General features: G+C 31.7%; 1 protein-coding gene across 1 annotated transcript in view; it reads right to left on the bottom strand.

Moving 5' to 3' along the window:
- The window catches only part of LOC143238644 (uncharacterized), a 121355-nt gene that overhangs the window by 38707 nt on the left and 57018 nt on the right, over nt 1-25630 (bottom strand). The window contains exons 7-14 of the mRNA XM_076479050.1: nt 20509-20709; nt 18886-19066; nt 13570-13695; nt 12483-12670; nt 10678-10971; nt 8254-8421; nt 5535-5806; nt 1467-1731 (exon numbers count right to left, since the gene is read on the bottom strand). Coding sequence (XP_076335165.1) covers nt 1467-1731; nt 5535-5806; nt 8254-8421; nt 10678-10971; nt 12483-12670; nt 13570-13695; nt 18886-19066; nt 20509-20709 — 1695 coding nt within the window. The remainder of the gene's footprint in view (nt 1-1466; nt 1732-5534; nt 5807-8253; nt 8422-10677; nt 10972-12482; nt 12671-13569; nt 13696-18885; nt 19067-20508; nt 20710-25630) is intronic.

Here is a 25630-nt window from a genome sequence, read left to right as displayed (position 1 = left end):
GTGGCCCAGGTGAAAGTCATAGGTAGACCAAAATCAGATTTCAGATGCTCCCATGTGAAATAAACATCCAGCAACACTGAGGTCCATAGCAATCAGTTTAGACAGAACAGTGAGGTCTGTAGCAATGACAGAAAATATACAGACTGAGTAGAGGATGAAGCATAAAAAGCCTGTAAGCAGCTGTTTAAAGACCACATCACATGTCACCTTTCATCACAGCCACAGACAGTTCCTATGTTACAGATATCAAGAGCTGGTTGAACATTCATCATCTCACAAAGCAGCAATACTTCTGTATGAAGCTGGTGGAAAATTCAAGTTCTGTAAAAAAAATGGAGTTGGAAGCCATAAAGTAATCTCTCAACTGGAATGTTGAAAACAAATGAGCAGAAACTACACAGTGCCATCAATAGAATATTTGTGAGCGAATCACAGGCAGTATTATGTAATCTTTAATGGCTGGTCTCCAGAAGAATGGCATAGTGCAAGACAGCTCCATTACAAAACCATCACCTGGTTGTTCAGCAGGCCGTGCAGGGTCAAAAAACTAAATGATAAAGCTTGCATATCACAACTTTACTGGCAATTTATCAACCTTTTTTCTACTAGTAAGGTGAAAAAGGCAACCATGGAAACCATTCATCAATATCCAAGGAAATGAGACTGCTAGAAAACAAAGTACTGTATGTTGTAGCTAATAGGACTGGTATTCACTAGGACAGTATACAACCTGAAACTCACTAATAACACCTGAAAGGAACTCTCTCTCTCTTCTTCCTCCTGAGAATCAGCCTTCCCCCTTGTTAGGTGTCAGAGCTTATTGCTGCAAGCCCTGAAATTGTCCTCTAGTGCTCAACTCAACTGTAGTGCACTTCTAAATCTCTTAATACAATAAGCAAATAAAACAGTTGAAACCAAAGTCTTGAATCATCATGATATATTCTTGCCTATATATTATAGACAGCACAATAAAGTTGTCAATAAGCATTAAACTTAACTGATAACCAAGGTAAGAATTACCTAGATAAACCAAAAACACCATTAACATTATCAACACACATTTGTCTGATCAACTAGTTTATTAGTTGTTCACAAAAAGCAAAACATCCTGGCATAGTTGTGTATATACCGAAAACTACATTTTGTATCAACATTCAAAATAGTCACAAGTTTCGTTCTATGACTTGTAGTAAAACTTAATATACTGAGCCAAGTGACTAAAGTCGTTCTATAAGTTGTATATATTTTTAATACATGTGCAAACAGTGGATGGCTGATATAATCTATAAAATCACATTATGGTAATCTGAACTTCTAATACTGTACCATTAGATACTTATTAGAAAAAAAGTTATAAATCCAGATATTGTATACTTATCTCTTTAATTTCCTAGAGCTTAAGGAGAAATAAAAAATTGATCCAATAAATATTTTTTGTTAATTTCAGATTGGTTTTATTTACTTACGGTTGTTAAAGTGGGAGGAAGTGCAGATTCCATAGTAAAATTTGCTTCTCCAGCCCATATAGTCGTACTTCCTAATGACAAGCCCATACCAAGAGAATAGATGTCACCACTTGTTATTGTAACACCATCCGTCTCCAAAAGATCAAATACTAAATTAATGTAAAGCTGAGATTCTGTAATGTTTTGCTTTTGTGTAGAAAGAGCACTCACATCTCCTAACTTCATTTGAACAAAATCAGGCATTGTAGCATTCTTGTCTGGATTACTAATGATTAAAAAAAAAGTTACACTGAGCCACATGAACAAAAGATTATCCTTTAAGAATCATCAACTTACAAAATAATCTAAAATATAAAATGTATTTAACTGTCGTTAGTTCGTTTGTAGAAAAAGCACCCAATAGAGATGATGATTTTTATGAAATCTAAATATGTTAAAACTTACAATATTTCACTAACATAACCTGTGTCATGCTACAAATACTAAACAAAACATATATCAAATGTGACACTGCACGTTTCTCACAAGAATATTGAAATTACAGCTTTCAAAGAATAGCAAATACTTTGGTAACCTTAAATTTATAACATATTGATAAACCATATGGATAAAAAAAACAAACTACAAATATGCTATTTTAACTGCAAAGGTAAATTTACCAAATGTATGTATCTGTATTAGACATTATTCTCTATTTATATAATAACATGATTCATTAAAAAGCAATATCTGACTCAAATGCAGAAAATATTACTATTTTGGTAAGTAGTGAAGCATCCCACCAGATTCAAAGCCTAAAAGTGAGGTACATGGTTGTGTAGGATGTGATCCAGGGATCATTTTATTTTGTTGTTTCCTTTGATTTTAAAAAAGTCATTAAAGTGTTTTTTCCTGTCTTTCCATACCAGACCATCAGCATGCTATGGCTGTTCTATTTTTCTATTATTTTAGTACTTGTCTCTCTTGTTATCCTTGTAATATTTTTATATTTCACACACAAAAAGATCTTCCTATTCTCTATTCCTTATCTGATCTTGAATGATTCTACTGAATCATATTTGCTCTCTTCCCACTGAGGGTAAATCGTTGGATACATCCATAAGTTTACCATCCATCTAAATAGACCTACTTTTCTTTGGGCATTTTACAGCATTTCCTCTAGTGAAACTTTTCTGAACTCTGTTATGGCTAATGTTCTAAACAACTGGTCTGTGCCATTGTGATCACATTCACACCTACATTTGTAACAACTTGAACATTTTGCTATTTATACTTGCAAGTTAGTTTGTTTCTATCTTTTTGAGCCAGAGATTCTGGCTTGTTGTTTCAGAAGCACTTCAGAAGTTTTACAAAAAATGATTGTTCAAAAGATAATATATTATTACAATGCCATGTCATAACCATTGTCTCAGTTGGAGTGAAAAATCATCCATCATAACTTCTTTGGATATTTTCCAATTATAAATCAGTATACAACCCTGCATTTCTCATACAATATTGCATATGCCTGTAAATTTTAAGGTAAAATGATTAAATTCCAAATATGGTTCCTACAAAGCCCTCAACTGTTTCTGCTGTTGTTGAGTTAAAAATTGCTTATCAAAATGTTAAGGAATGGAAAGATAGGTTTACTTATTAAAATAAACTTGCTTGTAGTAATAATGCACTGCACTGTTGATTGGTCAAAAATTCAATATGAATCAAATATGTTAAACATGTTGCCTGTGCATGATTCATATCTTCTGCTAGGTCTAGGAAGAATATATGACATGATGTAAATTACAAAAACCTTGAAACTCTTTTACACACACAAATATATATATATGTATATATTAAATAATTTTAGTTTGTGTAAACTATGATATCTTTATTGGTCTGTACAGGGGTTATTATACATGCTGCATTGTGGACTACCGATGACTACATGTTAAAATCACGTAATTGTTAATTTGTTTCTTATAGAGCAAAGTCACATTGGGCTATCTGTTGTATCCATTACAGGGGATCAAACCTTGGATTTTAGCGTTGTAAGTCTCCAAACTGACCACCATCCCACCAGGGAAACACCATAAAAATACATGAATGAATGTATATGAAGAGCTTAGAAGCAAAAAAAAGTATAAGCCATTCCAACAAACCCGAGCAGCCAAAAGCATTATATTGATTATGTTCACTATTAAATAAAAGCAAGATTTTCAAAATTATATTATATTTTTTATGTTGGAAGGGTCAAACAGACTTTTATGAAGGACATCTAAATTTTTCAAGTATTTTGTTTCTTTGACAAGAATTTTTTCAAATATTCTATACTCCTATGTTATTCCTCTAAAAAAAAGATCCACCTCCTGAAAATGTTTAAATTTAGGGTTTTATATTTATTATTACCCTATTTTTTGTTATCTTACTTACTTTTTAAGGTATAATAAAGACCAAAACATAATTTGATTTCATTATACTATATTTTCATGCATTCTAACTTTACAAGGCACCTCTTGAACCTTTCAATTTAAAATGAGTTTAAAAGAAACACTTTCATCTGAGAAATAATAATATTTTGAAAAATATTTCACCCCATAATTCTCCCACCATACCCCATTACACAACTAAGTATGTGATTCTTCATTACTTCCAAGCACGTGAAAACTTCTCTTTGGAAGAGCTGCAAAAAACTACACATTGTTTTTAAGTACAAAGTAGGTGTAAAAGAGCAGGTGCAAATAACTGAGTAATTTTTACTACTGCCCAAGAGGTGAAATATTTTTGTGTTTGTTTTGTGGATTTCACACCTGGGCTATTCTTGTCACAGAGAATAGTGGCATCTGATTGTCACTCTTATAATACCCTATGTGCAAGGTGATTATAATTTATACCTTTTCCCATAAGGTGGAAAAGTTCTCTTTGGAAAAGATATGAAATGGCTATGCAACACCTGTATGCATAAAGTAGGTGTAAAGAAGCAGGTGCATGGCAGAAGGTGTTGCCAACCATTTCATTGAGTTAGTAATGTTACCTCCAATATTGTTCCATAAAGCACATCAGTATTGACACCTAAATATTTTTCATGAAAAAAAAAATGTTAAAAGAAGTTGAGCATAAAATAAGTATTAAAGCTGAAAAGGTAATAACATAATATGAACAGATAGTAAGAAATATTTATATAAAAACGTAACTTTCTCCATAAAAATAGGCAACATATGAATGCATGCATTTTAAATCTGGGCTAAGTAAAGGTTAAAAAACTGACTAAACCAATAAATAGTGTAAGTGTTATTAGCATGGAAAAAAAATTTGATTGGCCATCTAAATGTACCTGTGTTATTAATTGAAATTTTGGTGAGTTCTCATAGAAAGACATCTGTCACAAGATGAGATGTTGTCAGCAAAACAAATTATGACTGAATAAATACTGACTGCAAGCAATTAGCACAATTTACAGAAAACAATAATAAGAAGCAGGAAACAAGACGACAACATAAGTGAAAATACTACTTACCTCTACTAGCATGTGTGTTTATCGAGATAAACAAGCAGCAATGTAGAAAGCTGAGTGGCATCATAATTGTTATCAATCAGACTAAACAAATGTGCTTAACAGCTCATATGTCATGTATTTTAGCTTAGGTTTAACACATGTCAAGCTAGTTTAGTAATAAATCACTTTAATATGATTTCAGTTGGAGAGATCAAGAGAAAGAAAGAAAACCACCCAACTCTAGAAAGTGTTTTAATTATTATAGGTGGAAATAGACAGGTAGGAAGTCTTATCTCAACCTAAGAGATGGGGAAGCTTTTGAGTCACGGCTCACTATTTAAAACTTACTTTTTCACAGTCTCTTGAAACAAACTATGGTTTTACAGGTGGCAATTTAAACATTAACGTTTTGCTATAAAACATATTTGCTAATAGAGAGACGTATTTTTACTGTTCACTCATTTATATTTATCTGTTTTAATTCCAAGAATGATTTATGAAAAAATATTTTTTGTACATTCCAAACAAAGTCCTAGGTATCTCATACTAAATTAAATTAGATAAAGACTGTCAAAAATGTTTAATAAAGTACTTACACAATATCATATATGGTTTGATTATTATTAATCAGATCCTTGTATACTGATGTACAAGGAAGGCTACTCCCAATGTGAGTCAACTCAGCACTGCACACATGTATGTTTGGAAGGCTTGTATCATTTTCACCCACAGCTTCAAAAATAACATCCCCATAACCAACACCAGGAGGCATGTTGATAATCACGTCAAGAGCAATAGCACCTCCAACATAAAAATTACTCCATTCCACAGCATTTTCCAAGCTGATGTTGGGTACAGGAAGGTATGACTATATATATTTTAAAAATACATTATGTGTTTCTTTCTCATATTTCATAATACACCTTTATCAGCTGGTTAAATTATACAGGTTAAAAAGCTTATAAGTAACAAAATGTAAATTAAAGAAAACTATAAATGCATTATCTAAAAGTTTTCTTGCAGATTATTAATACAATATAAACATGTATGTACATTTCAGTATTAAAGCAGCATTCCATATAATGAATGGTTGATAAATAGAGATGAGATCAAACAAGATGATTACATTAATCCTGAGCTGGTTCAGAAAAAAAATTAGGAAGTTCAGAAAACGATAAGGCTCTTGGGCCAGATAATACTTCCAAAAGAGTTTTGAAGGAGGTTAAATACTGAGTATGTGAGCCACTTACTACTATTTTTCTATAAGTCCTTGAATAGTGGGCAGGTGCCAAGGGATTGAAAGTTAGTTAATGTCACTCCTCTTTTAAAGGGAGGTGATTAAATTTGTCCCAGTAGTTACAGACCCATTAATCTTACAACATTCATGGGAAAAGTTTTGGAAAGTCTGTTAAAAGATGCTTTTCAAAGTCATTTAATAAATTTCATAATTTTATGATGGTCAGCATAGTTTCACTAAGGGAAAATTTTGCCTTACAAATCTTTTGACACTCTTTGAATAGGTCCTATAGAGGAAGGTAAGTATGTGGATTTGGTGTATCTAAATTTTTAGAAACATCTGACAAGCTGCCACACAGAAGGCTTGTAAAATGTTATCTTTTGATGCACAGGGGATAAGTTAGCAAATTGGATAGAAAAGCGGCTGGATGGAAGGAAGCAAAGGGCTGTTAAAAATGGAGTTCAGTCAAACTGGATTAATGTCATAAGTAGGGTAAATTATTGTTAACTCTTAGAAACTTTGCTCTTTTTAATTTACATCAGTGATATAAATGAAGGAATAGTCAATAAATCACTTAAATTTGCTGATGATATCAAGGTCTTGAGTGTGGTTGGCTGTAAAAAGGATGCTGCTGCTTTACAAAAGATTTAAATCAGTTAATGAGTCAGGCAAATAAATGTTAGATGGGTTTTAATTATGACAAATGCAAGATATTACATGTAGGTTATCATAATTTGAAATATAAGTATAATTTGGATGGAAATAACCTTAACAGTGTTATGAAGGAAAGGGCCTTGGTATAATATCCAATTAGTCTCTAAAGCCATCCAATCAGTGTGCTTTTGCTAGTTAAAGGGCAAGTAAGGGTTTAGGCAACATTTAGAATATTGTGTTCAGTCTTGGCATTTTTACTTTACAAAAGACATTAAATTGTTGGAAAACGTTCCGAGAAGGGTGACTAGAATGGTTCTTGGGATAGAGGAGTTGTCATATGAGGAGAGGCTGAAATTTTTCAAACTGTTTTCTCTTGAAAAAAGAATAGTTACGAGGATCTGATTGAGATGTTTAAGATTATAAAGTAAAATGATAGTGTTGATGCATCATCTTTTTCATATTTGGGAGTAGGAATAGTAGAACTATGGGACACAAATGTAAAGCTTGACAAAATAAAAGTCATATTCAGCTAAGACAGTTTCATTTTTCTAACAGGGTGGTTGACTTTTGGAATGGGTTGCCATAGGATGTTGTAGAAGCAATAAACTTAAGTTAGTTTAATGAAAAGCTTGATAGGTATATGAATGAGAAGGACTGACTTTAAGGTTTTTTTTTAATTTATTTTAATTTCGTTTAGAGGATGAAACAGTTGAGATAGACAAATAGGTCCCATGTTGTCCCAGAACGTTATGTTATGTTAATTTATTTTCATGCCCTCTCCACATACATTGTTTATAAAATTATTGTTCTTCAATAGAGTTTAGAGTAAGTTCATGTTATGCCAGTAAGACATGAATATAGTAGTGCACTGTTTAAAAAGTAAAATTTTATAACCCAGCCATCTCATTCATGAAATATAAGCCTTCTTTTATCATTTCTTCCTACTCCAATCCTAACATTTTGCTTACTGTTAATATATTTAAAGAAATCTTTACTTTTAAAAGTTATATTTTCAACCAGATTATTTTCATATACTCTTTTCAGTTTTCTAATTTTCTATTTAAATTTCTATAATTATCTAAATCTCATAGTAGTCAATCCAAACTTCTTAAATTTATAATGCTTTTCTTTAATTTTATTCCTTAGACCCTGACTTTTTCACTTACTTTTTTTTTCTATGAGAAACATGTATATATTGAATATTTTAAAATTTACTTTAACATTTTTCACATTTGATCAGTATCTCAACTAATTCACGATAAATGATTATTGTTAGATTATATCAAAATATGCTTTCTTGAAAGTTGTAAACAAAATCTCATTGTTCTGTTCTTACCACTTCTCTCAAGTCATCAATCAAATTTCTTATATTTGTAGTTTTAAAACAGTGATAATTTATATATATAAAGTTTGAATTTTCTTACTGGTATCGTCACTGTTAATGGTGCTACTACAATTGCAAAGGGTGTTCCAGTATGATCTACTTCCATTTCAATGGTAAGTTCTGTACCATTTGTATTGGCATCATGGGAAGCAACTCTCAAAACAATTTCCACAACAACTACGTTGTCCTGAAACTTGTAAGGATTACGCTAAAAAATAGAAATAGTTAATTACTATGAAAATAATTTTTTTTCAAGTTTGTATATTAAATAATAACACTGTAATGAATGTTAAAACACAGAAAAATAATGACAATTATATATATATATATTTAATACCCCAAATGATAGCTTTTAATAACAGCTTTACTAGCTTTAATTAGCACTAAGTGGTAGTACTGAAAGTTTATTTTGACAGTCTGGGCAGAATGTTTATTGATCACTTACTGGTCAAAAATTTAAAAGGAACAAAGAGTTCTAATCCATCAGTTCTAAATACATTATAGTACATAATTACTTAAAACATTTCACAGAATTTAATAAACTATCTCAAATAAACCCTGCAGGTGATACATTTTCCAACTATGATAGCATAATTTACTTGCAAATACGACTAACTAAATTGATATTTCACAATACTCTCACAATTTACTTAACAAGACAATTATTATTGTTTCGTTTTGTTCTTTGGCAAATCTCATATTGTACTTAACACTTATCACCAATTAACCAACATTCATCAGGTAAATGTACTTTCAATTAACCTACTAATACTTAACTAAACTTTAATGAAACTATCAGTGAGATTTAACCTACAAACCATTACAACACCAGTTGACTGTTTAAAGCTCTTTCAGAGAAATAGTTATGCTTGCAAATATGTTTAAGGAAGAATAATCATGAGACATATACGTACGCTTATAAGATAGATAGATAAAAAGTATTAACAATAATATATAATTATGTAACAGATACCCATACTCACCATATAAATAAATGGCATTTACTGACCTTACTCATCAAATAGATCGACTGTACCAAGAATTATCAGAAATGTACACACACTCACCTGTCTTAATATATATCAACACTTACCAGATACATATCTCTACCTAAAAGGCCAAGAACATAGCTGAGAAAACTAATATCCATTTAATTAATATATATATGTTAGTTTTAAATACACCTTCACAGTTTCGTTTGTCTTATTGGGTCACTCAACATTACATGCATAAGCATCAAATAATGGAGAAAGGGAAGGAAAATGAAAAAATCTTAATTGTTCAATCATTATAATTAACTTAGATTTACAGTTTTAACCGACAAGCCAAATATACCAATTACTAGAAACAATTCTTTACTTATCAGGCAGGCAGTAGCACTGTCTACATAGGGATGACTCAAATTGTTCTTTTTGTTCAATGAATTTTGAGTTATCTATGTAATGACTGAGTCATAAGTTCTGGGAACGTTTGTAAATGTTTCATTTTCTCTTGTTCTTTCTTTCTTCTTCATTTTTATCACATGATAACTCAAAAACTAAAACAATGATGTCAACCAAATTCACTGAGGTGACATAGTTTCAAATGGAGTATCCACCTTTATAAGTATTACTAACTTGTAGTAATGTTTTTAAAAAAGTTAGAATTATAATGTAAATGATGTTTTCATCACTCTGTGAAATTATTTTTCTTACAAAAATTTCTTGTTCCTTTAAAAATCTTAAGTACAGGGTTAAGCAGGAATTACCAGCCAATAATAGATAAGCAATAAATATTACAGTTGAAACCTCATTTAAAACGTGGTTATAAATACAACATTCCCATGTTTATTGAAACACTATGTTAGAAAAGCAAATGAAGAAAAGAATATTCAAAAAAGGAAGTAAATTTAGGGATGCTTAATATCAGTTCTTCAAAATCATCATCTCTAGATAACTGGACAAGAATTAATACATAGCAATATATATATATACACAACTATTTAATCATAATTAAATTCAGTTTACTCTATTTCTGCCTGTTAACATTCTATTACACTGTGTTACTGTGCTATTATGTAGGAATAATGAAAATACCATTCCTCCTATCTTGTTTGCATTGTTTTTTTAAGGATTGGTGTTAGATAGTCCTACATATACTTCCATTTTTAAAAAATTTTTCTTCACTTGTGAGACAGATCAACTACAGTAAAGACTACCACAAAGTTGCTCACATATCATTCAGAGTTTGTAACACAGGATATTTTCCTTGTTGACTAATATTAGTTAAACTTTTAAAGCCAGCCAAATGTTTTGACCTTACTGAATGTTTCCTTCTAGCACTAAGTTGTTTTCACTACATATTACTGGATTACTTTTGAAACATTGTGTTACTCCAACTTAATAAAATTTATTCAATTGTCAATTATGACTGCAACAGGATGCACTGCCTAAACTTAACACTAAAACAGGTTCTGTTTGCTTACCTGGTTTGAAACATATATTCGCCCAAAGTCAAATATGTATTTTGTATTATCGAACACAGGTTCAATAGGAGTGCTATTAACATAAGGAATATTGAATCCTGCTTTCTCCTTTAGTAGTTTACCACTGCATGGCTCTAGCTGAGGAAGACCACCAGAAATAGGAACATCTACTAAAACTCTGTAGTTGGAAAAATAACCACTTGTCATGTTCGTTTCAATATTATACATAACAAGACCACCAGGAGACGCTTCTTCAGAATCAGCATAGGCTATTGAACCAAGTGACTCTGCAATCTAGTGTAATGGGAATAAGAAACCTTTTAGGTACTTAACATGAATGAGAATCAGAAAATGTTTAAAAATGTAAACAAACATAAACAAGCAATACAAATCCACCCTCTCCCGTAGTTCTTTGCAGATGTAAGTTAATCAGCTCAACTGGTTTAAGATTAAGACTATTTCAAAAAATTTGAATTTCTTTCTCAGTAGTTCAATGCTAAGTCACAGTCTTTCAAATTAGAATACAGGTATTGAAGAGTTGTTATAAACGTACTTGTCAGAAAAGGTAGTAAATAACATTAATTTAATTTGCAGAATTTACTGGTGTAGCTGTGACTAAAGAAAGTTTTGTAAATGTTGTATGTTCATGCAAACTTTCATGTACATGTCTTGAGTCTAACTTAATTTATCTTTAAATAAACAAATTAAAAATGAAATATTATTATACACTAAATCACCCAAGTAAGTCAGCAAACCCATCTTATAAAACTCTGTCCTATCTCCAAAATTCAATTCTGGAACTAAACTATAGATCCTCAGCATGCTTCTAGTCAAATTTAGTTCCCTCAAGACAAGTATTTTTTAGATATAATTATTTTCAACATAAACCTGTATCAAAGTCAAACTTCTTTATAAATACATTAATGTATTATGCACAGTAATTATGATTGATGCAGTAAGATGTCAAAACATGTTGAGTGTATGACAATATTTCCAGTTTCATTGGGTTTTAAATTCAGTATTTTATTTTAATTTTTAGACTGGGAACATTCTCATTTTAATGACTGTTGTGTATAATAAAACATTGTTTTTTAAAAATAATCCCAACTCTGCATAAGCATTTACATAAGTTCTATCTGAATATTAATAAACCTGGAAATTTGATATTAAAAAACAAGTCTTTTTTGTAAACTTTTCACACGTATTCAAGACTACTAGCAAAATACAAACGTTTTTTGACCTAACCTATAAGTCCTTGACCCAAAAGAAATCCCCCCTACCAGAATTTTCATTGAATGCTGAAAGCTTAATTTCATACCAGATATTTCAAAGGAATTACACTTCACTTTGGTTGATATTTGCCTTCTCAAATTTGAGTTCAGAATTTAACAATCAATTTAGGTCTATCACAGAATATTTTGAGCTACAAAACTACAATCTAGACAGTACAACATTTTATATATCAAAATAACATGTAGCTTTACATGTAACTTTCAATGTGAATAATACAGCATATCTGTACATCAGTCAGTCTTGTAAGAATTTTATAAATTAAAAAGAGTATGATTTTTATTGTTATGGGAAAGCTAAAAGAATAATTAGGCACACTAAATACAGTTTTCCTTTTTTGACTTGATTGATCATCTTTTTTAATTATTTCCAGAGCTAAGAAAGTCTACTTTAAATTTCAAAAATAACTGACAATGAAAAAGAATCAAAACATCATAAAATATGTACCTACAACCTTTCTAATTAAAAAGTGTACTACAAACTATTATATCTTTATTTTAACAGATCTAACATACTTCCTCTCCATCTACTCGAGTAGTTAGTGTTATGTTTATCAAAGCCACCCATATTTTTAAATCTCCGATACTGATACCAGCCGTTACAGTCAACTCCTTTCCAACAAATGTTGCATTATTTAATGCATAAATGGCAAAAGTTGCTTGAATCAAGTTCTTTGGATCTCTTACAGGATTTCCAAATGAATCTGTGAAAGAAAAAGTTAACCATGAATTTTTGTAAACAGCTGATGATTACAAGTTTGTTTATTCAATACTGCTTTAAAAAGTAAAAATATATAAATATTTTTGGAAGGAAGGACAAATAAAATGTTAAAAAAATGTGTTTAATAATAATAAAAATAAAGCAAACAAAAAATCAAGATTTTTTTTTAATTTTGCGCAATGCTACACGAGAGCTATCTGTACTAGCCATCCCTAATTTTGCAGTGTAAAGCTAGAGGGAAGACAGCTAGTCATCACCATCCACTGCCAACTCTTGGGCTACTCTTTTACCAATGAATAATGGAATTGACCATCACATTATAATGCCCCCATAACTTGAAAGGGCAAACATGTTTGGTGGGATGGGGATTAGAACCTGCAACCCTCAGATTACAAGTCAAGTGCCTTAACCACCTGGCCATGCAAGGGCAAAAATCAAGATAATTTGTGCTATTGTAATAATGTAAGTCAATTACTAAATATACAAAATATGACAAGTAATTTCTTAGAATAAACAACAGTTTGCTCAAATGAAAAAACACTTATTATTCAGTTTATATATACAGTAGAAACAAATTTAACTAGTACTTTTAGTGTAAAATATTTTGATTTTTAAATACTTCTTCTTATGCATTTTTTCATTAAATTTTATTCTAAATATAACCACTTATTATTTTTAGACTAAAATGACACTAAATATTACAAATAATAAATATATTTATTGATATATTAACAGACAGTGTTTATAAAATACGAAATTGTTATTTTATTGTTAACAGCTATGAGTTATATTTTTGGTTTCCTTCTTACATGCAGTAATTAAAATGCTGTTCTTGCAACAGAAGTGTAGTTTTACTGGTAATCTACAATTATGTTAACTTACCACTGTTTGTTACCAAGCCCATATTAAGGGTGGCTGACAAATAGGAATCTCCAGTTTCAGAATCTGTGCGTTGCATCTTATAATGATATATATTTTGTGGTATAGAGTAAAATCGACTTCCGAAACCTGGATAGTAAGAACAACACACAAATAAGTTTTCTTCTGAATATTCCAAGAATGACTTTCTTAACACAGAAATCATAGATTAATTTGCTTGTAAACATTTTTGCCATATATATATATATATATATAATGTCAGTGCTATAATATTTTATTAAGTAACTGTTTCACAAATTAGAATAAGAGTTTTTTTTTTCTGATGCTAGTTACTGTAACAACATTGTTATCATTACTCTGAGTTTGAAAACTAAGCTCTCTGGCCCAGTGATGAGAAATCACTGGAAAGAGTTAAAATGAGAGGCTGATATTTCCTTCGTTTTATGTCTCTTTCACTGTATGAGTACACACAACTGAAGTAATGACACTCTTCAACTTTTAACAAAAGCTAAGGAAAATTGCTCATCATTTCAATAAAGTAAAATACAAAAATGAACCAAAGTAAATTATAAACTCATCCATTACAATCTATTTTAAAGAAGATTTGCCTAACATTTTTTTAATCTGAAGAAATCTTTACAATAAAAATTAAAATCTCTCTCACAAATCGAATAAACCAAACATAAAAAAATTGGTTTTTTGTTCTACAGTTATCAGGTTCTCTCATATCTTTAACTCTAAATTACTATTTCTTATTCCTAGAAATGCACCTTTGACAATCTTAGATGTAATATGAAGTCATTTCCTCAGCTTTCCATGAGGAAACAAAGATTAAAAAGATTGGTTTACCTATGCTCTAAGAAATCAATAAGTATATAATTTTACTTCACTATAAGTCTTTTACCCATGTTTATATTTACTTGTTTTTAAAAGCAATTATTTAACGATTAAGCACCAAAACACAAGCTACTGTATGCTAACATGCATACCACCACTCATAACAAGCAAGATTGTTAGTGATCTGATCCTGACATGTATCCTAGAGCCAAAATTACCTGCAAATGATTCTACAATACTGTTATTCTTGTGTCTACACATTCTCACTTTCTTACATTCACTTACTCTTTCTACCTTGTTCCTTAAATACCCAATAATAATGAAATGTATTCATAAATTTGAATTCTTTTTTGATTTATTTTCTCTGTAGGTAATTTCCACATTACAATAAAAATAGTTAGCAACTCTCAAGTTTCTCTTTAACATGTATTGCCAATGCTCTCTTTAATAACTCAATTAAGAATTATTTTAAAAAGCCTCTGTGCTAAAGCTACTTGCAAAATGACGTACCTTTAAATTTGTATATTTATAAGTTTAATTTTTATTCAAATTTAGCATGCTTATTGTAAAAAAATCTCGTTAACTCTACCTATAGTTTAAAAAAGATATTCAATGTTGAAATAAAGCTATTAGAAATCAATTAACTGAATGTGAAGATTGCAGGATCATCATAATGCTTTAGAAGATCTGCACCCAGACTGAGGTGGCACAACATTGGGAGTGTCACCATCTGTGGCCAGTACATTGTACAAGAATATCAGGCCACAGGTGAATACACTAGAAGGCCAGGATCACAGAAAAGTTACAGGTGCAGTATACAACTGATAGCTGCAGAATTAAGCCCTTTAGATAAGCTAGGAGCTATAGGAACAAGTTTCAGCAAGCCACTGGAGTGCATGTATTATTCTTAATAGTTAGTTTTGGATATACAAGACTGTTTACTTTAAGAGTTTTTATTTAGTGTATTTATATATTTCATATTTAATTATTATTTAGTTTCTATAACAAGAGTGTTAAAAGTTAATTATTTTAAAAGTGACAGTTATGATTTGTTTCATTACATAACTCATACCTTATGTATATGGTTAAATTGTTGTACTTGGCTTTAGTTAGTAATATTGTTGATGCCATTTTACTTGAAGCTTCCACATTTGTTTAGTTATGTGTAATACTGTTGTCACTCAAAGGCTAGATAGTTCTATACTATTCATCACGTGTTATAAATATAAGTGAATACAAGAAGTTAAAGTAACTTAGAAAAAAATTAAATTAGTGAAAATGAAATTGGACTGTGTGATTGTTAGTTCAGTTATAACAGATGATATCTAAAAAGAGTTTAACAGTGGTATTGTAACAACAGAGATAAGAATAATAATTTATCTTGTAAAATAGGTGTTTCAAAGTAAATGGATCAACCTATGTGGACTTTAACAAAAATAAGAGAATTATTTAAAGCTATGAAGACAACTACAGTAATCCACAGGGTAATGTAAGTGAATTTATGACTATTGTATCATGATAAAAAAAGAAGCAAAGAAATAATTTGTGTCATCAGTTGAGTTCGAAAGTAACTGAGCCAGTTGTATGTACTTTTGATGTAAAAGTATATTATTTAAAGCTCTAGACTCAAGTGTGATAACTTACAGTGTAAAGAATTTGTTTGTACATACATTTGACTAGTAATCAATATAGTATCTTAAAACAAGTGGATTGTGTGCTGTGTATTTATTGTTCTCATTTATTGCCAACACATCACAGACACCTAATATAAAGAATTACAGCCCAGTAAAAACCCAACAGTCAGGAATAGGCTTCATAAGGCCAGGCTCAAGTCCAGGAGAGTCCAGTTAGAGCTACTGCATTAATCTCAAGGCACAAAACAGCTTAGATGACATTTGTTCAGGAGCATGTCATCTGGTCCCTTCAGCAATGGGACACTGTACTGTTCACAGATGAGAGCAGGTTCAGTGTATCTTCAAGTGATCCATGTGCAAGTGTCTGGAGATATGAAAGAGTAAGATTTAGACTGTAACACTGCCCACCATGATATTATTAGGCATGAATTAATTATGGTCTGTGATGGCATCTACAGACCTTTTTGTGGTAGATGGAGGATTTGTTTGTTTGTTTGTTTTTTTGAATTTTGCACAAAGCTACTCGAGGGCTATCTGTGCTAGCTGTCCCCAATTTAGCAGTGTAAGACTAGAGGGAAGGCAGCTAGTCATCACCACCCACTGCCAACTCTTGGGCTACTCTTTTACCAACGAATCGTGGGATTCACCGTAACATTATAATGCCCCCACGGCTGAAAGGGCGAGCATGTTTGGCGCAACGGGGATGCGAGTCGCACGCCTTAACAGGCTTTGGTATGCCAGGCCACTAGATGGAGGATCTCTAACAAAAAGATATTACGTGGATAACATCCTAATACCTATTATTAACCCTTCTGCCAGAGCTTTCAGAAATGAGTTCATGTATAAGCAGGATAACAGCTATCCTTACAGTGTCATGCAACAATTTTCTTTTAAGATTAAGAAATACAGATATTAGCCTGGCTTTTTTGGTCACCAGACCTAAACCTAATTTAGCATGAGTGGTATCAGCTAGACAGAGCAGCTAGAGACATACAAGCAACTCCTACAACTGTTGTCCAGTAGCTCAGACCTGCATTCATCCAGGAGTGAGCAGTGCTGCCCCAGCATGTCTGAAATGTCACCAGCAGTTTGAGAAACAGGTATAGAGAAGTTATAAAAGAGAAAGACTTACCAGCTAGTAAAGACTCATTTTGTTTAATAAGACTTAATAAGTTATTGTTTCTTTGATAATTCTAAAGTTAAATATTGGCTTTTTTTGTTGATTTTGCTTTTATTTAATTATTTGTACATGATTTTTAAATTTGTTTTGTAGTATTTACCAGTGATATTTGTTATAAAGAAATTTTCTCAACATTGAACATCTGTGTCTTTTATTCAGATTTTGTAAAAACATATCCAAACCTCATTATCGTTTAACTTTTGTGAGTAGTGTATTCATATATATTTAAATATATATGATTTTTTTGTTTTTTTTGTTTTGTACCTGTGCATAATATCTTCTAACATTTCAATACTTTATATTGGTGAAATAATTATTAAAAAAAACAGCAATGCATAGCAGCCCACCAAAGAACGTTTGTTTTTCATGTAAAAATTCCATGTCATTCTGTAAAATATTTATTATATAGGTTCCCTTGCAGTGATATATATTTTAGTATTTTATATTGATATTTTGATACTATCACTGTATTGTCTTAGGAAATATAAATTTTTATTTGAATAATCAGTCAATCAATATCCAGTGGGTATACAGGCCATACTGGTACATCCATCCAAAATTATATCATAACAGACAGGTGACCAGCATAGTCAATGAAATTTATTCATAGTCAAGAGTTTCAACCTTGTGTCACTTGTAAAGACTGATATTGGCACAACAACATGATCAGTTGTCACAGTCCAGCTGTAATTTACAGTTGCAGATGTTGTATTTAACACATAATTATCATCTAATTACATATGCATGTTTGTTATTAAGTACAGAAACTTGCAATGAAATACATTGCAATACTATTACTGATAACAGTTTAGGCATAACAATTTGTTTTCTTAATATTTATACACAGTCATAAGAGTTAACAATTCACACAAGAACAATCTGTGTACCCGTACATACACATTCATATAAGACACACCTCTCCTTTCTAAATAAAGATAAAAATGAGTGTTTATGGCAGTTGAAATATCTTGTTTCCATCTTGGCTGTAGTTAGATCACACATATTATGCCATCTATTGCGTAGTTATGTGAATTGCTGACTTTTTAGTATTGCCCTACAGACAGATATTACCACTGTTATGTGTGATAATATATGCATAATAAACCAACACATTCACCATATTTACCGTTTTTACAAATCAATTTTATAATAAATATTTTGGATACAAAATGTTCATTTCTGTAACCCAAACAAACAGTACCAAACATATTAAGCTGTGAGCTATTGTTTTGCCAGTGAATGAGTCAACATGGTCAGGTTTAACTTGTGAGTTTAAAGATAAATATTATGCACTACATAAAATGATATAAAACACAAAAAGGTATCAGTTATCTAGAAAATTGTGAAATTGTTGAGCAGTTGTTAATAGTGATTTTTGTATTCTTTTTGTTTGTAAAACATAAAAACAATATTATTTTACTTTGTTTTTTTTAATTCTAAAGATTTTTGGAAAACGAACATTAATTCAGTTTAAGTCACTTAACTCTAAAACTTATAAAAGTCTATCATATATTTTCTTTTATCAACTATCTAGACTTGTGATGAATGACGCTATTTTAAGATGCAGTTCTCAGACATTCAAAATGAGGAACTTGTTATCCAGTTTTCTGAATAATAGATAATAGTAAACCAAACCATATTTTGCGGCAGAAACAATTTTGTTTTTACCTATAATTCCCAAGTTTCCTATTGATATGACATCTTGTTCATTTGTAGGACCAAGAACTTCAAATGAAACAATATCAGACCGGAATGACAGATAAGCATCTACAGTGAAAATTCCAGCACTGTCAAGAGCAATAGTTTCAGGTCCATTGATATCCACCTCTGCTTCTCGGGTGTCTTCTCCCTTCATTCCAACAAAATAGAATATTAGAGTTAATCTGAGCTTTTAACACCTCACACTCTTCTCAACTTACTCTCCAAAAAATCACAACTCCATGATAGCTATTATTAAATGCTGTTGAAATTAACTTTTGAATCAGAAGTGATTGAACATGTAATGACTAGATCTCTTGCAACTTAGCAACTGATTTGATAATTTATATAAATTCTATGAAATGGATCTTGATGAATTATCAATAGCATTTTTTACAGTCTGATATAAGAAAAAAATATGAGTGTTAATTCTTTAATATATTTCTGAAAACATAGTATTACAACCAAAAAGTTTCAAAAGTATACAATGCCTATCATTCAGATAGCTATAATGTTTGGTTTGTTCTGAATTTTGCGCATAGCTACACGAGGGGTATCTGCACCAGCTGTCCTTAATTTAGCAGTGTAAGACTAGAGGGAAGACAACTAATGAATAGTAGGATTGACCATCACATTATAATGCCTCCACAGCTGAAAGGGAGAGCATGCTTGGCGTGATGGGGATTTGAACCCGTAACCCTCGGATTACAAGTTGACTGCCTTAACCACCTGGCCATGCCAAGTTTGATAATTAGGAACCACCATTAAACAGGATAATAACTTAACCCAGTTAGGAATTAAAAGGAGTCACTTTCATTATTCCTGAAAAAATTGTGATACAATTTTAAATTTTATGCGAGTGTTGGTGCATTTTTTGCTATAAACAAAATACAAAAAAAAACACTAACAGTGCTTTAAAGGTAAACTAAACTTTTCTTTTTTATGTACAATTATGTAGGTCTCAGAGAAACTTTGAAGAATAAATGCTTCAGGAACTAAAGGTCTACTTGTTGATATGTGTGTTTTTCAATTGGCACCCAAGTATTACAAATCAAAAGATCTTTGCATAATTCTTCAATCTTAATTTACTTCCTTTATAATGCTTTATTATTTTCTGGAAATTCTAATGATGTACCAAATCTTTTCTGTGATGTTTAATTATATTTTAAGTGTTACTGTATAAACAAAACAGCACAGTTTTCTTATAAAAATTGCCCCAATCTCAGAACATTTTTTAGATATCATGACAAATTGTACCTTGAATTCAAAAAATTCTAGTTATAACATAAAAAGACATTGTACAAAATAAACCACATTATGTGCACTGTTCCAATATGAGTTTATAAACATCAAAATTCATAAGTCCTGATGCTCATGTGATGCAGATTTATATATCTTGTCACCCACTTTGGGTAAAATACCAAGTTACACAGGTAATGCATGCATTTTAATTTTATACTTATTAAAATAAACTTTACTTTTGATAAAATAATTAATAAAAAGAATTTTCTAACATTGGTTAAGGTACTTGTCGTGCATTAACCTTAAGAGAATCAAAATACTTGTTACTTAACCTGCATATTTAAAACTTACTGATGTAATATCATTAGCTATTACTTCAGACTGTCCAACCCACACGTAATTTTCATTGTCATATTCAGCACCAGCAGTCACGTAATATTTCTTCTGGTCAACAATGCTGTTTCTGACCATGGTCACAGAAAACGTGATAACTATTATATTTTCTCCTCCAGGATTTGAAACCATCCCAAAGTCTATTATGGCCCGATCATTCTGTTCAAGAAATGAAAATAAATAATAATAAGAAAAACTTTACACGTCATAGCTTACAAATGACTATCCATGTTTATGAGTAAATAAAAACATTATAATGACATATAATGTCATTACAATTTTTTATGGTGTAGACTTAATTTCTACAAATACTTTCTTTTTTTAATAATACCTTTATTCCTGGTACTATTTATTTGCCGAACTTGATGTAAATCATATGAAATATCAAACTGCAAAACTAAACATGAGCTCCTGCAAGAAATTTCACATTATTTTAAAAACTTGAATAAATCTTACTCAACCACATCATTACAAGATTGATCTTGAAAATATTTCTATTCCTAATGATAGTTAACTGACTTTACTCAAGCTAACAGTGAGAAAGGAAGTAATACGATGAAAACGAAAAAACACTGTCCTAATGGTGGTTCAATTAAAATATAACTTTTTATGACACAAAATTCAAATGTATCCTTATCTTTTGATATTCACACAAATGTTTAGAACGTTTCTGGCACTTGAAGAATTTATTACTTAAAAAGAAATTATGTTAACATTAAATGCATTATAAGCTTTAATTTCATAAAATATACAACAGAATTTGGGTGATCTTAAATTTATTATTTTTCTGTACTTAAAATATATTTCATGGCTATGCTTGTGCAAGTGCTGTCCTTGATATGCTAAACTTTTTTCACATACCACAAGCCTTGTACTCCCACTACCCCATGATCAAATGGTTAAACTGTGTCTCACGTGTAATAACCCTCAGTCAATAGGCATTTGACTCCCTCTATTTGATTTTACTGAGATATCACTTCAATATTAAGCAAAGTAGAAAAGCACCAGTTTTCACTTGGAAGGAAAAGTGGAAAGTTTGAGAGAGGTAAGTACCTACTGAATATATTTTCAGTATTGGAAAATAATTCTAATACATTACATTACCTTCTCTCAGATGTATAGCTAGAATGCCACAGTGAAAAGGTGGAGGGACTGGTGCAAGGGATAAAAATAAGTATCCTTCGAAAGCATTTGTATAACACCCATGAAGTGTGATCCTTGTTGGAAACCACACCATTTCTTTACCAGGTATCCTCTAACAGTGTAGAAATAGGTTTTGCATACTCAGGCACAAGGAAGTACAATCAAAGGAAGGAAAAAAACAGGTTAATTTGAATTTCAACCACACTATAACAGAATCTCAATCTCACTGAAGAAAGACTATAGAAAAGCCATCTACAGACAGGAAAGTGAGGAAAGCTAAAATTGATGTGTTTCAAGGCATAGAGTAGCTAGGGCACAATGGACCATAAACAGCCACTCAAATCCAGTCCAAAATCTAGTGGTATTGGGATTACTACTTCTGGCCCTTGGTAGGAGGATGGTCCACACTGTATTCACCTCAAGTTGAGTAGAACAGAATTACATAGATATTAAACCAATCTACTAATTGGAAGATGTGTACAAATCCACAACCACTCATAAACTAACATTCAAATGATGGAATAAAGGGATGTGCCAATATGGCATTTTACATCAAATGAAATCCAATCTGATAGAAACCCCTCAGTGCAATAGCAACCTCAGGGTAAAAACTCTGAGGTAGAGTTATACAGGGAGAACATTTGCCCCAAACAACATCATCCTCTGGATAGGACTGTTGAGAAGTTGGAGTGCATGCATTTGCAACATCAGCCTCTGGGACTCACCACACTGAGGTGGAGAATTTTAGCCAAAACTAAAAAATCAGAGTGAGGATGAAGAATCACAGTGAACACTTGTATAAGCATTTATGATAACTGATCCAGCTCTAATATAAAAACATTCACTTGGAACTAACATCCAGGTGATAGTATAACAAGGAGTTCCAGTTGTAGGTGGAACTGCAATGTGACAGATCTACTCCAAAGCAACATCATCCTCTAGATAGTATCACACAAAAGTTGAAGCTTGACATCAACCTCTGGGCCCCACTGCATAGAAATTGAGTTCTCTTGTAAAATATATACAAACATACTCTCTGGATAGAACTGCACAGAAGCTGAGTGCAACACCAACCTTATCACACTACACAGAGGTGGAGAGCATGATAGGAGGATTGAATGCTGTCTACACCAGTAGAACACCACCACCTACTACTCTCTATTGAACGAAAGTGATAACATTTAGGATGATACCTCAATGATTCACCACCTCAGTGGCAAGGACTCCCATACTCCTCTAGAAGAACAAGGGAGGAATAAAACATGGTGGAGAGCCAAGAAGAATGCCAACGCTGGAAACAGTGCAGTGGGTGACCACAAAAATCCTATACTGAAAAGAAGATAATTAAAGTAATGGAAGGGCTGGGTAGCCATCCCCCTTCTGCCTTACCCTTGCAAATCCCTGGGTTAGTAAGTCTGGTATGGATATATTAATGAAGCAAATATAGTGTGGAAAAAAAATCTACTAGTGATCTTGTGGTACACTTCAACTCAAAAGTGTGCATTATTGGCCAGGGGTATATTGTGTTTTATTATTTCTTCATGGCTCTACAGTGCAAATTTGAGATACATAGAAGAAATATGCCCTGAGTGAATTCCAAATCCTACATGAAACATGCCCCTGATTGGAAAAATATATACATAGAAAAATAACTTAGCCAGTCAAAACTGTTCTGAAGTTTGAAGGATGGAAACAAGAGGAAGGTGGTACACCAACAAGGAAGGAACAGCTACCCAATGAAGGTAATAAGAAATGAAGATATGAAGGGAGGGTGACATGCTTGACTGGAGAGCATCCTCCAATGGATGATGAAGGTGAAACTCCAAGAAAAAAGGTAATGTGCCTGACCTTAAGCAAAGGCACCTGGAACAGAATTTGGGAAGAAAAAGACAGAAAGGAATAGACCAACTAAATCATCTGTTGATTTCTGTATATGCAAGACATGGTTCTTTGCCTAGAATATATAATCCACAATATCCACACAAATATGGGTATTGATTAAGGTATTTATTAATTGATGTACATGAGTTTGTACATTAACAGATAAGAAAGCTTGTCAAGTGACCGAAAATGTACTAAGATAAAACAGTAAAGGAAAAAGAGTAACAGAGTGGAAAGTGAGTATGACTTTGGTACATGTCAGTACCACAGCATGAACATATGTTTGACTGGACAGGACCTTACCTCATGCTCCAAAGTGTCAGTCCACTAACATACAAGTTAGGACAATTGCAAGATACAAAAAAGTACATAATGCATGCCACTCTGTCACATATGTATGTTACTGATAAATCTCTTATGAACTCACTTAATCAGATGTAAGGATAGAAGAAGGATGAGTTAGAGATTGATGACAGCATGCCTTGAACCATCCTACTTCAACAAAAAAGAAAGAAAGAGTCAAAAGTACTTGTCTGACTGTATACAACAAGCAAGAAAAAGATGAGCTGGATCAACTAGGGAAAGATATCTTCAAAATTCAGCAAAGCCTCTAACAATAACTGATTGTTAATGTTTACCAGCAGCTTGAACAGTCAATGACTGAAAGGAATTGGAATTCCTTGCTTCCCAAGCTATCAAGTGATGTTCATTGTACAATATATGAATTATACATATATGCCAGTAGAATGTGAAAACTAAGTTGAAAGGGCACCACAGCTCTTGCTCTCCAAACTGTCCCCTACTAGTACAGTGGTAAATCTATGGATTTACAATACTAAAATCATGGGTTTGATTCCCATCAGTGGACTCAGCAGATAGCTTGATGTGACTTTATATAAAAAACACACACACACACACTCCCCAAGCTACTGTGTAGTATTGTATGGTACAATGTATGTACTATCCTGTATTATTACAAATTGATTATTTACACTTGGAACACTTTGTTAATTGTAAGATAAGCTAGGTTGAAAGAGTTTCACTACCCTTACTTTCCAAGCTACAGAGCAGAATTTCAAAATAAGTGGGATCAAAAGGACACTGAATGACATGTTCTCGATTGACATAGTTATGATGGCTGATATAACATCTAGATTATCAGCCCCCTAGTGGCACAGCAGTATATCTGTGACTCACATCACTAAAAACTGGGTTTTGATAGCCATGGCAGGCAAAGTTCAGATAGTTCATTGTCTAGTTATGTGCCTTATTCCAAATAAGCAAACTGGACTATCAATAGTTTTCTGAACTAAAGATGATGGCTAAAGGTTCACAAACTTAGCTGAAAGAACTTTAAAACCCTTGCTCACTGTACTACTGATTAATTTTTTAAAATGAAATGTCTTCCAATATTCCAAAAGAATCATTCACCTGATCTGGATGATAAGATTTTAAGCAAAAACTCTTAGTTTGGGTAAATTCTGCCATAGTGTACTTATTTTGTGATGCATGAAAACAAAGACATGCTAAGTTTCATTGCTCATAAATGACAATATATTATGCTACCACAGCTACTAAATCATATTTTCAGAAATAACCATGGACGTTTACTGGAGCAACTTACACTCAAGCTAGAAGTAGTCTTTTAAATGCTACTGATGTATATACTGATGTGTAATGTAGATATATGTATCTAGTAATACATATATATACTTGTAAAAATAACAGGTGTGTGACCTTATACATTGTAAACATTACATAAAATCTTTCATCAATGCTGTATGAGAGAAATGTATCAATTACAAAAGCAACAATTACAGAAACAAAAGATTTAATTTATATGTTAAGATCTCATAAAAATATTATTTGAATATACAATTCATTTGTTATTTTCATAGTACATACGAAAGAAATATTTGGTATATGGTGAATTTTCATGGAATTATAAATGTTACAAAGATACTCACACTACATCTATGAGAAAACAGTTTTACCTGGTGTTTTTTAGGAAAAATTAGTGTAAGATATTTCAACTGGATTAAATTGAAATACTGGT

This window comes from Tachypleus tridentatus, chromosome 13 (assembly GCF_004210375.1).
Source record: "Tachypleus tridentatus isolate NWPU-2018 chromosome 13, ASM421037v1, whole genome shotgun sequence".
In the NCBI taxonomy this organism is placed as follows: Eukaryota; Metazoa; Arthropoda; class Merostomata; order Xiphosura; family Limulidae; genus Tachypleus; species Tachypleus tridentatus.
The sequence above is the reverse complement of the archived record's forward strand: the minus strand, read 5'-3'. Positions and strand labels throughout refer to the sequence as shown.